A 15,211-nucleotide genomic window follows, 5' to 3' on the forward strand; every position below is an offset into this window, starting at 1 on the left:
TTCATAGCACTCAATGCCTTCATCAAAAAGACAGAAAGATCCCAAATTAATGACCTAACCATCCACCTTAAAGGAACTGGAAAAAACAAGAAAAATTCAACCCAAAGAGCTCCAGAAGGAAAGAAATAATTAAAATCAGAGCAGAAATTAATGAATTGGAAACTAAGGAAACAATTAAGACAATTGACAAAACAAAGAGCTGGTTCTTTGAAAAAATAAAAAAGATTGACAAACCCCTGGCCAATTTGATCAAGCAAAAAAAGGAGAAGCTTCAAATTAACAAAATTCCAAATGAAAAAGGAGAGATCACAACAGACATAAGTGAAATTGTGAGAATCATCAGGACTTATTTCAAAAACCTCCACTCCACAAAACTGGATAATGTGGAGGAGATGGATAAATTCCTGGACGCATACCATCTATCAAAGCTAAACTCAGAGCAGATTAATCACTTCAATGAACCCATCACAGTCATGGAGGTTGAAAAAGTAATAAAAAACCTTCCCCAAAAGAAGAGTCCAGGACCAGGTGGCTTCTCAGCTGAATTCTATCAAACCTTCATGGAAGAACTCAAACCAATCTTCCTAAAACTGTGCCACACAATTGAAGAACAGGGAAAGCTACCCAACTCCTTTTATGAAGCTAGTATCACCCTAATTTCAAAACTAGGCAGAGATGCCACAAGTAAAGAAAACTACCGGCCTATTTCCCTAATGAACTTAGATGCAAAGAACCTGAACAAAATCCTCGCAAACCAAATCCAACAACACATCAAAAGCATTATCCGGGCTGGAGAGATGGCTTAGCGGTTAAGCGCTTGCCTGTGAAGCCTGAGGACCCCAGTTCGAGGCTCGGTTCCCCAGGTCCCACGTTAGCCAGATGCACAAGGGGGTGCATGCATCTGGGGTTCGTTTGCAGAGGCTGGAAGCCCTGGCGCGCCCATTCTCTCTCTCTCCCTCTATCTGTCTTTCTCTCTGTGTCTGTTGCTCTCAAATAAATAAATAAATAAATTTAAAAAAAAGCATTATCCACCTTGACCAAGTGGGATTCATCCAAGGAACACAGGGGTGGTTCAACATATGGAATTCTGTCAATGTAATACACCACATAAACAAGGTTAAACATAAAAACCACGTGATCATTTCGATAGATGCAGAAAAAGCCTTTGATAAGATACAACATCACTTCATGATCAAAACATTGGAGAGAATTGGCATGGTTGGTTCATATCTTAACATAATAAAGGTAATATACAAAGCTAATATACTTAATAATAATAATACTTAATGGAGAGAGACTGGAGGAATTCCCATTAAGATCAGGAACAATTCAGGGTTGTCCTTTCTCAACTCTGCTTTTCAATATAGTACTGGAAGTCCTAGCGCAAGCAATAAAAAAGGAGAAGGAAATAAAAGGGACACAATTTGGAAAGGAAGAAGTTAAGTTAGCTCTATTCGCTGATGACATGATTGTATATGTAAGAGACCCAAGAGACTCCATCCCAAAACTCTTGAATGTGGGAAGCCATGCTGGCTTTATCAGGCTTTGCTGTGTCAGCTACTGTGGGAAGCCATGCTGGCTTTATCAGGCTTTGCTGTGTCAGCTTGTTTACTGCTTTTGTATCCTAATTGTCTGTGCATGAGCACATGATGTTATCCTAACATGGCTGCTCACCTATCCCGATTGGGTGATGCATAGTCAGCTGATGAGACTTAAGCCAATCAGACGACACTGCACAATCATCTGACCACTAGTATATAAGCTTGGGGCTCTGTAGGGTCAGGGTCCTTCTCTCTTTCAGTCTGGAGCTCCCAATAAAGTGTGCTTGAGAAGAATCCTGTTGTTGTTGTTCTTCCTGCTGGCGGGAGGGGCGCAACAAGTGGTGCCGAAACCCGGGAACTTGTCAACAAACGGCCAATTGAGAGGACCCCTGAGGATACTTCCGAGGGAGGATTCAGAACTCAACATACGGAGCGGCGGTACCGGTAAGTTCCCCTGGTGCTATATGATAAGTTTTGGCCTGTAACTGATCTCTAAGTAACATACATAAGGTTGCAAAATGGGACAACACCACTCCACCTTTTTGGAGCCACTTCAGGAAGTACTAACACAACGTAGACTTAAGATTTCAGATAAAACTCTTAAAGGGTTTTTGGAAGAAGTGGCTATGATAGCGCCTTGGTTTGAGCTGACTGGAGGTTTAAATTTGACCTGCTGGGATAAATTAGGCAGAGACATTGACCGTAAGTCAGAAACGCGAAAGTTGCACGCAGGTACACAGCCCTTATGGCGTTTGGTGCGATCCTGTTTGGAGGACAAACATTGTGAAGAAGTGATCAGGGAAGGTCAACGCATATTAGCACATCATCAAGATAGTATGTCAGAGTCTGAAGAAAGTAAAAGGGGAAAACAAAAAAAGGTTAAAATAAAAGGAGAACCTAGGTTTCAAATAGAACAGAATAAAAGTGCACAGAATAAAAATGAATCACAAAAGGAAGGGCCAAATTCAGGTCCTAAGTTATATCCAGATTTAATGGAACTTGCAAATTTATATATAGAAAGTTCTAGTGAATCTGAGGGAGAAGAATTAACTCCAGAGGAAGAACAGGATTTTGAGGAAGTAGAGACTGAATGTGGTCGGGAGTGTTCTAGACCCAGACAAGATGGCGTCTTTGCTTCTCCTCCAGCTTATGCTTCTATGAGTAAAAAGTGTAAACAACAAGATGGCCGACTTCCGTTTGGGGCACGTCCTTCGTCCGGATGTAGTCTGATAAAACCAGATACTTGGAAAAAGCTGGCTAGTGCTTATCCAGTCTTTGAGGATCCTAATACCAATAATAGATATCATGAAGCTATAGGATATAAGGATGTACTTGAAAATGTCTGGAAAGGCCCGGATCCAGTTATAGCCAGATCCAGGGGAGCTGTTTGTGTTTTTCCACAGGGCCAAGCTGATCCTATCTGGGTGCCAGAGCGGTTGACTCGAATCGTGCGTCATGAGACAACAAGAAATGACAACCTCCGTATTACTACTGATGATCCTGAGCCTGTTCCTGCCGATGATGATAAAGGGAATTAAGATGCAGTTTTGGGCTGTGGCCAGAACATGGCCTGTCCCTATGCCAGTTCATTCATATTCTAGTGTCTTACCTACTCTATTTTCCACATCTTGCCAAGGGGAAATGCCTTGCATCAGGGATCCTATGCAAACACCAACAATTTATAATCAAACTTCTTTTCATCTGAATGGCACTTTGTGTTTTTTCCAGGGTAATAAGAACCTAGCTCCCCCATGTATTGTATTACAAAAACAAAATCTTAGTGCTTGGCAGGACCCATTAGAAAAGTCTAAAGTTGATATGAGTATAATACTTGCAACTTTAACTCAGATTACTAAGAAAAAACAAAATGGGTCAGGAGAGGGAGGTAATGTTACAAATGTTAATATTACCACATTATTGATACAGAGTGAAGTGACTGTCCCTTCTAGACAGCCCAATCTTAAGATATATGCTAGTAATGTAAAAGGTGCTCCCTGGTGTGAACCTAATTATGCATTTCCTCCGATTTTTACTCCATGTCAGAGTTCAGATAAAATCCAGAAACAGATCTTACAGGGATTTCAAATGACCCCTCCATTAAGGCGTTACCAATTTAAAAGTAAAGGAGATGATACTCTTAGTAATAGTGCTGGTTGGCCCTGTTATAAATGGCTTCTGTCCAATGAGGCCGGTGCTATGGCAGATGTGTCAGCTTTAGCAGGATTATTGGGAACTAAACATGCATTATGGAATGTTTCAGCAGTTAGAGTTAATATAAATGATAAAATTTATATTAAAGACATAAATAAAAATCACCAATGGATTAATAGTAGCTTTAATCCAGCCTCAATTTGTGTACAAGCTCCATTCTTTTTTCTGACAGCAAATGTTAGCACTAACATCTCTTTGATAGATTGTAGAAATATCACATGTTGGCTTGCAGAGTGCTGGAATGCTAGAGTTAATCTAGCTTTAATAGTAAAATTACCTACTTTTGTCCCCATTCCAGTAGAGGCGGATCCAAATACCTTTCCTTTAGTAGGACTTATTCGTCATAAAAGAGATTTTGGTATTACTGCAGCAATCATTTCCGCCATCGTCATTTCAGCTGCAGCAGCAACTACTGCTGCTATTGCCATGACATCTCAGGCCCAAACTGTGGAAGTTGTTAATAATATAGTAGAAAAGACTTCTACAGCATTAGAAGCACAAGAAGCAATTAATACACACCTTCTTGCTGGTATTCATCTAGTCAATCAAAGAGTAGATTTGGTGCAGAATCAAGTAGAGGAATTATATAAAATAATACAACTTGGATGTGTGTCTCAGTATCAACATTTGTGTATTACTCCTTTGCAATTTAATTTTACTGCTTCTTTTAATCAGAGTCGCAAGCTAGCTGAATTTTTGACAGGAAACTGGACGCGTGAAGGAGAGCAGCTATCTCGGAAGTTACTGTTCCAGATTGTACAGCTGAATAGAACTCATTTGGAACCAATCTCTTTGGGAGATTTTACTTCTTGGTTATCTTCTACATTTTCTTTCTTTAAGGAATGGGTGGGGGTGGCTATGTTTGGAGCAGCCCTTTTGTGTGGTATGGTGTTCTGTCTCGGTGTTCTGTCTCTGGCTTATCTGTCGAATCAGACGACAACGTCACCAGGATAACATAAAGATTGTTCAGGCACTTATAGCTTTGGATCAAAGAGCATCTCCACAAGTGTGGCTGGCAAGCCTGCAAAATGGTTAGTTCCACCCTGCTTACTGTAAGGCCTTTGCACACCAAGTGACCTTGTTGTCATTGCACCTTGGAAGGCTTACATTCCTGCATGAGCAGCCTTTGCACCCTGAAGGGATTTTTCCATTGCACTCGGGAAGGTGCTGAAGCAGGTTTTTGGTCTTGGGCTCTACCCTTGATCGGACTGGCCATCATGAGGGCTGGTCCTGGATCGGGTATCCTGAGGTTCAAAACAATTTTTAAAGGGGGAACTGTGGGAAGCCATGCTGGCTTTATCAGGCTTTGCTGTGTCAGCTACTGTGGGAAGCCATGCTGGCTTTATCAGGCTTTGCTGTGTCAGCTTGTTTACTGCTTTTGTATCCTAATTGTCTGTGCATGAGCACATGATGTTATCCTAACATGGCTGCTCACCTATCCCGATTGGGTGATGCATAGTCAGCTGATGAGACTTAAGCCAATCAGACGACACTGCACAATCATCTGACCACTAGTATATAAGCTTGGGGCTCTGTAGGGTCAGGGTCCTTCTCTCTTTCAGTCTGGAGCTCCCAATAAAGTGTGCTTGAGAAGAATCCTGTTGTTGTTGTTCTTCCTGCTGGCGGGAGGGGCGCAACACTTGAAGGTGATTAACTCCTATAGCAAAGTAGCAGGATGCAAAATCAATGCACAAAAACCAGTAGTCTTTCTATATACAAAGGACAAAGAAACATAGAAAGAAATAAGGGACATAGTCCCATTTTCAATAGCAACAACAACAACAAAAATACCTTGGAATTACGTTAGCCAAGGAAGTGAAAGATCTATACAATGAAAACATAAAAACACTCAAAAAAGAAATTGAGAGGACTTGAGAAAATGGAAAGACCTCCCATGTTCCTGGATAGGCAGAATTAACATTGTGAAGATGACAATCATAACAATAACATAATCATAACATAACAAGGCAATATACAGATTTAATGCAATTCCAATTAAAATACCTACAGTGTTCTTCACAGAGATAGAAAAAAATGATCTCAAATTTCATGTGGAAAGGCAGAAGGCCTTGCATATCCAAACATAACCTCAGCAAAAGAAATACCTCTGGAGGCATCACCATACCTGATCTAAAGCTATATTACAAAGCCATAGTTTAAAACAGCATGGTACTGGAATAAAAACAGGAGTATAAGACCAATGGAATAGACTTGAGGACCCAGAATTTGGGTCAAGCAACTATAGCCTGGAACTCTGTAGTCCAAGGCTGGTCTTGAGCTCACAATGATTCCCCTACCTCTTCCTGTTAAGTGTTGGGATTAAAGGCATGCATCACCATGCTTGGCCATAATATATTTTAATTATAATCCTCTTCTGTTACCTTCTCTTGTTTTTCATGCCCACCCCCCATAACCCTCCACTGAACCCCTTCTTATCAACTAGTCCCTTTTATTTTTTATTGTCTTTTTTTCTCCTCCTCAACCACCCATGATGGAGTGTTGATGGGTCCACTGTTGTACAATATTTGTGCAGGCAGTGACAGTCATTGTGAAGTTATGAATACATCAGCTATGCCATGTCCCGAAGACAGTGTTCCAAAGTATTCCTCTGTCCTCTGGCTCTTACATTCTTACTTTTTTTTTTTTTTTGAGGGATGCTCTTGCTCTAACTCAGGCTGACCTGGAATTCACTATGTAGTCTCAGGGTAGCCTCAAACTCTTAGCAATCCTCCTACCTCTGCTTCTCAAGTGCTGGGATTAAAGGCATGTGCCAACATGCCTGGCATCTTACATTCTTTTTGCGTCCTCTTTCACAGTGCTCCCTTAGCCTTTGAGGGATGACACATACAGAAGTCTCACTTTGTGCTGAGCACTCCACAGTCATTTCTTCGGAGTTTTGAGTCTTCCTAGTAGTCACCGCCAACTCTCACAGCAATTCTTGCCCAGTATTCCAACATGTGCTCCTGAGCTGAAGTTATAATTGCACGCTCGTCTCCTTAGTCTCACTCATGGTGCAACCTTTTTGAGGTCTAGTCCTCAAAGCATAAGCCCATCTAATAATCCTCCCCTTCCTGGTTCTGTTCTGGGTTCTGTATGTCTGGGAGAGGGCTAGTTTCCATGACACTCAGGAAAGTGGTACTGGTCCCAGCTGGGTGGTATTGTTATGTTGGTATCTCAGACTAAACCTATAGCCATTTTCTAGGGGTTACCAGTAACCACTGTCCCTCAAAGTGACAGCGGCTGGGCAGAAGAAGAAAACCACTAAGAATCAAAGATTATCTTTTTTTTTTTCCTTTGGAGGCAGGATCTGACTTTAGCCTAAGCTGACCTGGAACTCACTCTGTGTTCAACTTATGGGGATCCTCCTACTTTAGCTTAAAGAGGTATGTCACCATTCCCAACTAAAATCAAGTCTTTATGAAAGTTTACAACATCAATGTCATTCATACCTCTTGAACAAAATGGTCATCAATAATCTCTGGTGCCCAAATCTTCTAAGAACTAACCTTCCCTTCTCCACTTTCTCCCTCCCTCTCTTCTTCCCTCCCTTCCCCCCCTGTTCCTTTTCTTTTCCTCTCTCTACCCCTTCCTATTTCGTTCTCCATATTTCCTTCTGTATCCTTTTTCTCCTTCCTTCCCTCCCTTCCTCCTTCCCCTGCCTCCATTTCAGCAGGCAGTTCTATCATTACATAACTTTTCTGGCCAAAATACTTTCTGAAACCACCCAATTTTTTCCCTGTATTTTAAGAATAAACCGTCAAAAAAGAAGAATTCAAAATATGTTCATATTCTGCACCACCATTATAACTAGTCCAGACCTTACAACCTCACATAGATAATTGCAAATACTCTTCACCTGGCGCCTCTTAAATACTTGCCACCTCCTTCCTTCTACTGTGGACAGTCCCCAGATAGGAGTGTGGTTCTCTCAAAGGGCATGCTCCTGTCTCAGCTGCCATTCTTCTACCTCCCCTGCAGCTGGCTCCCTTACTCCACGATCTCTGCTCATCATCTCCTCAGAGACCTTCTCTCAACACTTCACCTATCTTTCTAAACTAGGACTCCCATTCTCCTCTCCTTCTGCCATTCTCTGAGTTTCACTTAGCATACTAGTAACTACCTCACAGCATATTTCAAGACTTTATTTTCTTGAGGTAGGGTCTTACTCTGGCCCAGGCTGACTTGGGACTCACTCTGTAGCCCCAGGCTGGCCTCAAACTCATGGTGATCCTTCTAGCTCTGCCTTCCAAGTGCTGGGATAAAAGGCACCACTATGCCTGGCTATATTTCAAGATATTTTAAAATTTGAATTGTCCACTGAAATCTAAACTACATGATGAGAAATAATGTGTTTTATTTTCTATTTTATTTCTGACGCAGAGTAGCACCCATCACATTAGGGATTTGCTGAATGAGTATTTTCTCTGTTATTCATTATTTGAAGCTTGCTATTAAATGCACTATTTAATTTTTTTTCTTGAGATAGGGTCTCACTCTAGCCCTGGCTGGCATGGAATTCACTTTGTAGTCTCAACTTGGCCTCGAACTCACAGTGATCCTCTTACTCTACCTCCCAAGTGCTGGAAGTAAAGGCATATGCCACCACACCTGGCCGACTTTAATTTTTGAGAGTACAAAAATAAACAGAAATCTACCTGCCAAGGAGCTCTTGACTTAGAAGATACATGTATGTACACAAGCAAGTTCAGGTACAACAAACATCATTTGTTTAGAGCAGGTACTACTAGAGATGATTAGGAAAACAGAAAAAATCAATCTGAACAAGATCTAAAGCAGTGTATAAATGCTTTGTGGCAGATTGAAGGGGTGTGGAGGATGTGTGCCCAGCTGTGGGTACAAGTGAATGAATGGCAGAGATGTGTGCAATAGCCAGTTTTCTCTGGGAACTGGAAGGGGTTTGCCAGTACTTTATGGCAGGAAAGGTGGGAAAGAGGATGCTGGGACAGCAAGGCACACTAGAATATGGATAGTCCAGCAAGCCACGCTGAGTGCAAATCCTCTCTAGTGGTGCACGTGGAGGCTTTTAAGATGGGATTGACTTAGTGGATTTCACTCTGGCATTGAATCCTCACTGTAAATATGTCACCAGAAATAAGAAAATCAACTTGAATCATCTGGATGAAAACCTGAAGTAAAAGTAGTGGGGGGAAAATCAAAAGCAACAGGAAGTTTGCTACTATATTCCAGAAAGCCAGCTTCTAATACAATTTTGATTTCACAAGATATTGCCATGGGGAAAATATACTTAAAAGAGAGCAAGTTAACCAGTTTACTTTTTATGTTTACCATTTGATCCCTTTGAATTTTTCTTTTCCTTTTTAAAAAATATTTTATTTATTTATTTATTTTTGAACGGGGGGGGGGAGAGAGAGAGAGAGAGAGAGAGAGAGAGAGAGACAGAGACAGAGACAGAGACAGAGACAGAGACAGACAGGGAGAGAATGGGCACGATAGGGACTCCAGCCACTGCAAATGAACTCCAGACGCGTGTGCCCCCTTCTGCATCTGGCTAACATGGGTCCTGGGGAATCAAACCTGGGTCCTTTGGTTTTGCAGGCAAATGCCTTAACTGCTAAGCCATCCCTCCAGCCCAGTTTCTCTTTTTCAACTAGTTTATGAAGTAGTGGGCTTCCTCATTACATTCTCTTGCAAACTTTGGCTTATTCTCTCCCCCAATCACCCTGTCTACCCATTTTTCTTCTATGCCCCATCACCCTCAGTATTGCCCCTTCTCTTCTAATATCTCATGTGTTTTGCTGTCTCTTCCTCCACTCCTACCTTAAAGCCTCTTTTCTCCAGTCGCATGGGCCCCTTTCTAGTTTCCCTACCTTTCCCTTTGAAAATTTTTTGAGGGACTATGCTTGGGAACTTAAGCCCTTGTACATATAAGGCAAGTGCTGTACCACTGGACTACACTCCAAGCCCCTCTTTGAGTTTTTTAGAACCTAATCAGATAACAGGATTAATTGCTGAGCATGCAGAATAGATAGGACCCTCTTGGTAACATCTCCAAAGTACAGAGGTCTTACAAAGTCTTAAATGAATAGTCTTATTATTTATAGTAGGTATTATTAATCATAAACTTCTTATATTACTGTACAAAATTTTATTACAATTAGGAATTTCAGAAAACAAAACAGGGCTGGAGAGATGGTTTAGTGGTTAAGCGCTTGCCTGTGAAGCCTAAGGACCCCGGTTCGAGGCTTGATTCCCCAGGACCCACGTTAGCCAGATGCACAAGGGGGCGCACGTGTCTGGAATTCGTCTGCAGTGGCTGGAGGCCCTGGCGCACCCATTCTCTCTCTCTCTCTCTCTGCCTCTTTCTCTGTCTGTCACTCTCAAATAAATAAATAATAATAAACTAAAAAAAAAATTAAAAAAAAAGAAAACAAAACATAATTATACCAACACATAATTTGAATAATAAAATATTCTTTTATTTTTTTAAATAGAACAAATTTATATCCAGTAGCATGCTTACTGAAAACACTGAAATATTTCCATTCATTAAAAATATACATATCAATAAAATACATAATAAAGTATACTTTGTAGCATAAATATAAACTACTCAATTTCTTTACATTACCTATACTATGATCTAATTTTATAGTTATAGTATTTTTAAATCATTAATAAGTATATAAATATATGAGATATTTACAAGAGATTCTCAAAAATAATGATTCCATTAAATAAGTCAATGTCATATTTCACCAGTGTTTTCTTTGCATTCGGGATCTGACATCAGGAGATGTACTGCTCCTTGGCTGGCTATTCTGGAAGACAGTTTCAGAATTTTATTTTATTTAATTTAATGGTCACAGACTTAACTGGTCAATCACCTTGTAGAATAAAATTTATTTGTTTTCTCCATATTTTATATTTTCATATATATATGTGTGTGTGTGTGTGTATTGATCTTATTACCCACAATTTCTCTCTCTTGTCCCTTTCCATGAACAAACACCCTTCTTACCCACTTATCCCCATCTTCCTTTCATGCCTTCTTCTAACCCACTAAATCAGGGCTGCCTGCATGACCATGGGTAGAAGGTAATTTACTGTGGAGTGGACAACCTTCCAGTGGCTGCACCACTGATGAATCTGAGTTCCCCCTTCCCAGCAACCATTAGCTGCATTAAGGCACTCTGGATAAACTGTGGCTTTCCATTTAATTTATTTATGTATGAAAGTGTGGTGGTGGAGGCAGGGAGAGAATGTACATACCAGGGCCTTCTGCCACTGCAAACAAACTCCAGACACATGTGGCACTTTGTGCATCTGATTTTATGTGGGTATTGGGGAAACTGAACCTGAGCTAGCAGGCTTTGCAAGCAAGCACCTTTAACATCCGAGCCATCTTTCCAGCCCAAATTATAGTTATTTTTTTTCTTGGTTTTTCAAGGTAGGGTCTCATTCTTCTAGCCCAGGCTGACCTGGAATTCACTCTATAGTCTCAGGCTGGCCTCAAACTCATGGTGATCCTCCTGCCTTTGCCTCCCAAGTGCTAGGATTAAAGGCATGTGGAGTCACGTCTGGCTAGCGTTATTTTAATTTTCATTTTTTAAATGCTGGGGCCTTGAGCATACTAGGCAAACACTCTACCACATAGCTCTAGCTCTAGCCTTCCTTGAAATATAGAAAACTTTTCATAAATACATAAGAAGTGTACATATTTAGGAACTCAGGAAGAGGATCACTTGGCAAAATGCTTGCTTCACAAGCATGAGGCACTGAGTTCTGATACCCAACAGCTATGTAAAAATAGGCTGGGGAGAAGGTTCAGCTAGAGGTTAAAGGTGGTTGCTTGTAAAGCTTGTTGGCCTGGGTTAAATTCCCAAGTACCCATGTAAAGCCAGATGTACAAAGTGGTGCTTGCGTCTGGAGTGTATTTGCAATGGCAAGAGGCTCTGACACGCCCATGATCTCTGTCTCTCATACATAAATTATTAAAAATGGGGAGGTGGGGGGCTGGAGAGATGGCTTAGAAGTTCAGCTCTTGCCTGTGAAGCCTAAGGACCCTGGTTTGAGGCTAGATTCCCTAGGACTCATGTTAGCCAGAGGCACAAGGGGGCACATGCATCTGGAGTTTGTTTGCAGTGGCTGGAGGCCCTGGCATGCCCATTCTCTCTCTATCTGCCTATTTCTTTCTCTGTCTGTTGTTCTCAAATAAATAAATAAAAATAAACAAAAATATTAAAAAATAGGGAGATGGCTCAGAGGTTAAGGCATTTGCTTGCAAAGCTTGTTAGCCCAGATTTGATTCCACAGTACACATGTACAGCCAAAATTGCAAATGCATCTACAATTCGTTCGTAGCAGCAAGAGGCACTACTGTGCCCATTTTCTCTCCTGCTGTGCTCATAAGTACATTAATATTAAAAATAAAAACTTGAGGACTGGGAGATGGATTAATAGGTAAAGGTGCTTGCTTGCAAAGCCTTCTGGCTTAAGTATAATTCCCCAGTACCCATATATAGCCAGATAAACAAAGTGGCACATGTGTCTGGAGTTTCTTTGTAGTGGCATGAGGCCTTGGTATGACTGCTCTCTCATTCAAATAAAAAAAAATAAACAAACTTGGGATCAACAAAAGTTTTTATCATTATTTATGTGCATTCAATATCATGATATTCCTTAAAACAAGCAGAAAACAAACAAACAAATAAAAAAGTTCTTCAACTGCTTACCAGAAGTGGTACTAATTGTAAAGCATTTTTGATGGATGGATTTTTGCAAATGGTTTCTTGTACATCTAAAAAATATACCATGACACAGAATAATTATTCTCATATATACAGAGAAGAATGACTAAGAATTTATTATTAAATTATGATATGTCAAAATATTAAAAACTGAGTAAGAAACTTTTCTTTTATATTGACCCCAGACATGCTTCTTATATACTAGGTTCAAAATAAAGCAGTTTAATTAAAAATTACACAAAACTTTAATACTATATAATAATTTTCATCCCAATATTATGTTTCCTGTTCTTTAATTTCTTTTCTTTTTATTAAAGAAAAACCACAAATATCAACTTTGTTTTTTCTGTGTGGGTATGTGCATGTAATGTGGTGTGTGTATGTAATGTGTGGTGGCCAGAGCAGGATGCTAAGTGTCCTGCTCCACTGCTCTTCTGCCCATTACTGTTTGAGCCAGAGTCTCTTACTGCCTGTTTTTTGTGAGCCCTGGTGATTTTCTGATCTCCTCTTACAGGTGTGTATGAACATGCCCCAATGTTGGGTGAGTTTTGAAGATTCAAACTCAGGTGATTTCAGGCCCCCTTGGGCCTTTATGCTTCTGCAAGAAGCACACTTACCTGCTGAACCATCTAGCTAGCCTACAAACTTCAACTTTTGAGTATCTCAGGGAACAGTACATTTTTATTTTTATTTTTTTGGTTTTCTGAGATAGGGTCTCACTGTAGCTCAGGTTGACCTGGAACTCACTATGTAGTCTCGGGGTGGCCTTGAACTCAGGGTGCTCCTTCTACCTCTGCCTCCCAAGTGATGGGATTAAAGGCATGTGCCACCACGCCTGGCTCGAACAAAGCATTTTAAAAAATATTCTTTCTATATACTTATGACAGAGAAAGAGAGAGAGAATGGGTGTGCCAGTGCCTCCAGTCACTGCGAACAAACTACAGAAGCATGTGCCACCTTGTGTGTTTGGCTTATGTGGGTACTGGGGAACCGAACCTGAGTTCTGAGACTTTGCAGGTTTGTCGGGATTATAGACAGTGTGCCACTTTGCATCTGGCACACATGCAAGCAAGCACTTTAAATGCTGAGCCAGCTTCCAGCTTATGATAATTATTTGAGGATTGGAACATAGTGAGGTTTCTCCAGAAGTGTATAAATGTATGTTTTTCACCTACTGTACTTCCAGTTTAAGACCATTCTAAATTAAATATCTTCTTGATAAAAGCTAGTTGCAATATCCTCTGTATTTTCCAAAGTCTTCATTTATCTTTACTACTTTTTCTTCTTTATTTTTATTTTTATTTTTTTTGAGGTAGGGTCTTAGTATGTATGTTAGGCTTGAGTACAATTTGGTAGGTAGCCCAAGTTGGCCTTGAACTTGCATTATCTTCTTGCTTTAGCCTCCCAAGTGTTGACATTACAAGCATGTTCCCCATGCCCTTATCTTTACTTCTTAGTTTTAAGAATTCCTTATATTTTACTAGCTCATTACTACATATAGATTTTTAAACTACTTACTCAAGAATTTATAGTTTTTAAATCATTTTAAATATTATTTATTTATTTGAGAGAGAGAGAGAGAGGCAGATAGAGAGAGGGAGAGAGAATTGGAGGGCCAGGGCTTCTAACCACTGCAAACGAACTCCACAATCATGTGCTACCTGTACATTTGGCTTAAGTGGGTACTGGAGAATTGAACCTGGGTCCTTAGGCTTCACAGGTAAGTACCTTAAGTGCTAAGCCATCTCTCCAGCCCATGAATTTATAGTTTTACTTTTTTGTTTGCTTGTTTTGAAGTAAGGTCTCACTCTGGCCAAGGTTGACCTGGAACTCATTATGTAGTCTCAGGGTGGCCTTGAACTCATGGCAGTCCTCCTACCTCTGCTTCCTGAGTGTTGGGTTTAAGGCATGTGCCTCCATGTCTGGCTAAGAATTTATAGTTTTGTTTTTTTTTTTTAATGCTGGTTAGTATAGATACCTAGTCTGTTCATTTTTAAAATGATGGTAACATATTTATATATTCCTCAAAGACAGTAAGGCAGAAATTGGTATCGTAACATATGGTATATCTGAAATAACATGAAGCATTAAGCATATTCTGTTTTTATATACTTTATTAAATATTAAGTGATAACTGGAACATTTTAAATTTTTACTTCTTTTTTGAATTAAATTAAAAGTTAAAATTGGTTAAGTATGGGCTGGAGAGATGGCTTAGCGGTTAAGCACTTGCCTGTGAAGCCTAAGTACCCCGGTTCTAGACTTGATTCTCCAAGACCCACGTTAGCCAGATGCCCAAGGGGGCGCACGCATCTGCGGTTTGTTTGCAGTGGCTGGAGGTCCTGGCATGCCCATTCTCTCTCTATCTGCCTCTTTCTCTCTGTGTCGTCGCTTTCAAATAAAAAAAAAAAAAATACTAAAAAAAACCAAAAAACAAAAAATGGTTAAGTAAAGTACCCTTCCATACTTACTGTACAGCCTTTCATTAAGACGGCTGAGGGACTGCAGGATCTTTTGTTCTTCAGTTGACAGTGTGCAGATGTTGAACTTCTGGGTCTTGTTTAAAGATGGATTTGGTTTCTGCAGCTCGTTGCTCTTCATGGCAGTTAAAATTTCATCCTCAGGCACTGAAACTTTCACTAGGTTTTCAGCCATCAAAAAATCCAAAATACTATCTGAAACCATAGAAATGTTCTATCAGTTAATCTTTGATCCCTCTTTGTCTTTGGG

The 15,211-nt window shown here is 40.3% G+C and overlaps 1 protein-coding gene across 2 annotated transcripts in view; it reads right to left on the reverse strand.

The window, feature by feature from the left end:
• Positions 1 to 10,328: 10,328 nt before the first annotated feature.
• Cep126 (centrosomal protein 126) overlaps positions 10,329 to 15,211 on the reverse strand; it is a 44,399-nt gene continuing 39,516 nt past the window's right edge. The window contains exons 6-8 of one of the 2 annotated variants that reach the window (XM_045146428.1): positions 14,953 to 15,156; positions 12,467 to 12,531; positions 10,329 to 10,552 (exon numbers count right to left, since the gene is read on the reverse strand). In XM_045146428.1, coding sequence (XP_045002363.1) covers positions 10,487 to 10,552; positions 12,467 to 12,531; positions 14,953 to 15,156 — 335 coding nt within the window. In that variant the 3' untranslated portion in view covers positions 10,329 to 10,486. The remainder of the gene's footprint in view (positions 10,553 to 12,466; positions 12,532 to 14,952; positions 15,157 to 15,211) is intronic. The other variant, XM_045146427.1, reaches the window with a different exon arrangement.

This window comes from Jaculus jaculus, chromosome 3, assembly GCF_020740685.1.
Source record: "Jaculus jaculus isolate mJacJac1 chromosome 3, mJacJac1.mat.Y.cur, whole genome shotgun sequence".
Lineage (NCBI taxonomy): Eukaryota > Metazoa > Chordata > Mammalia > Rodentia > Dipodidae > Jaculus > Jaculus jaculus.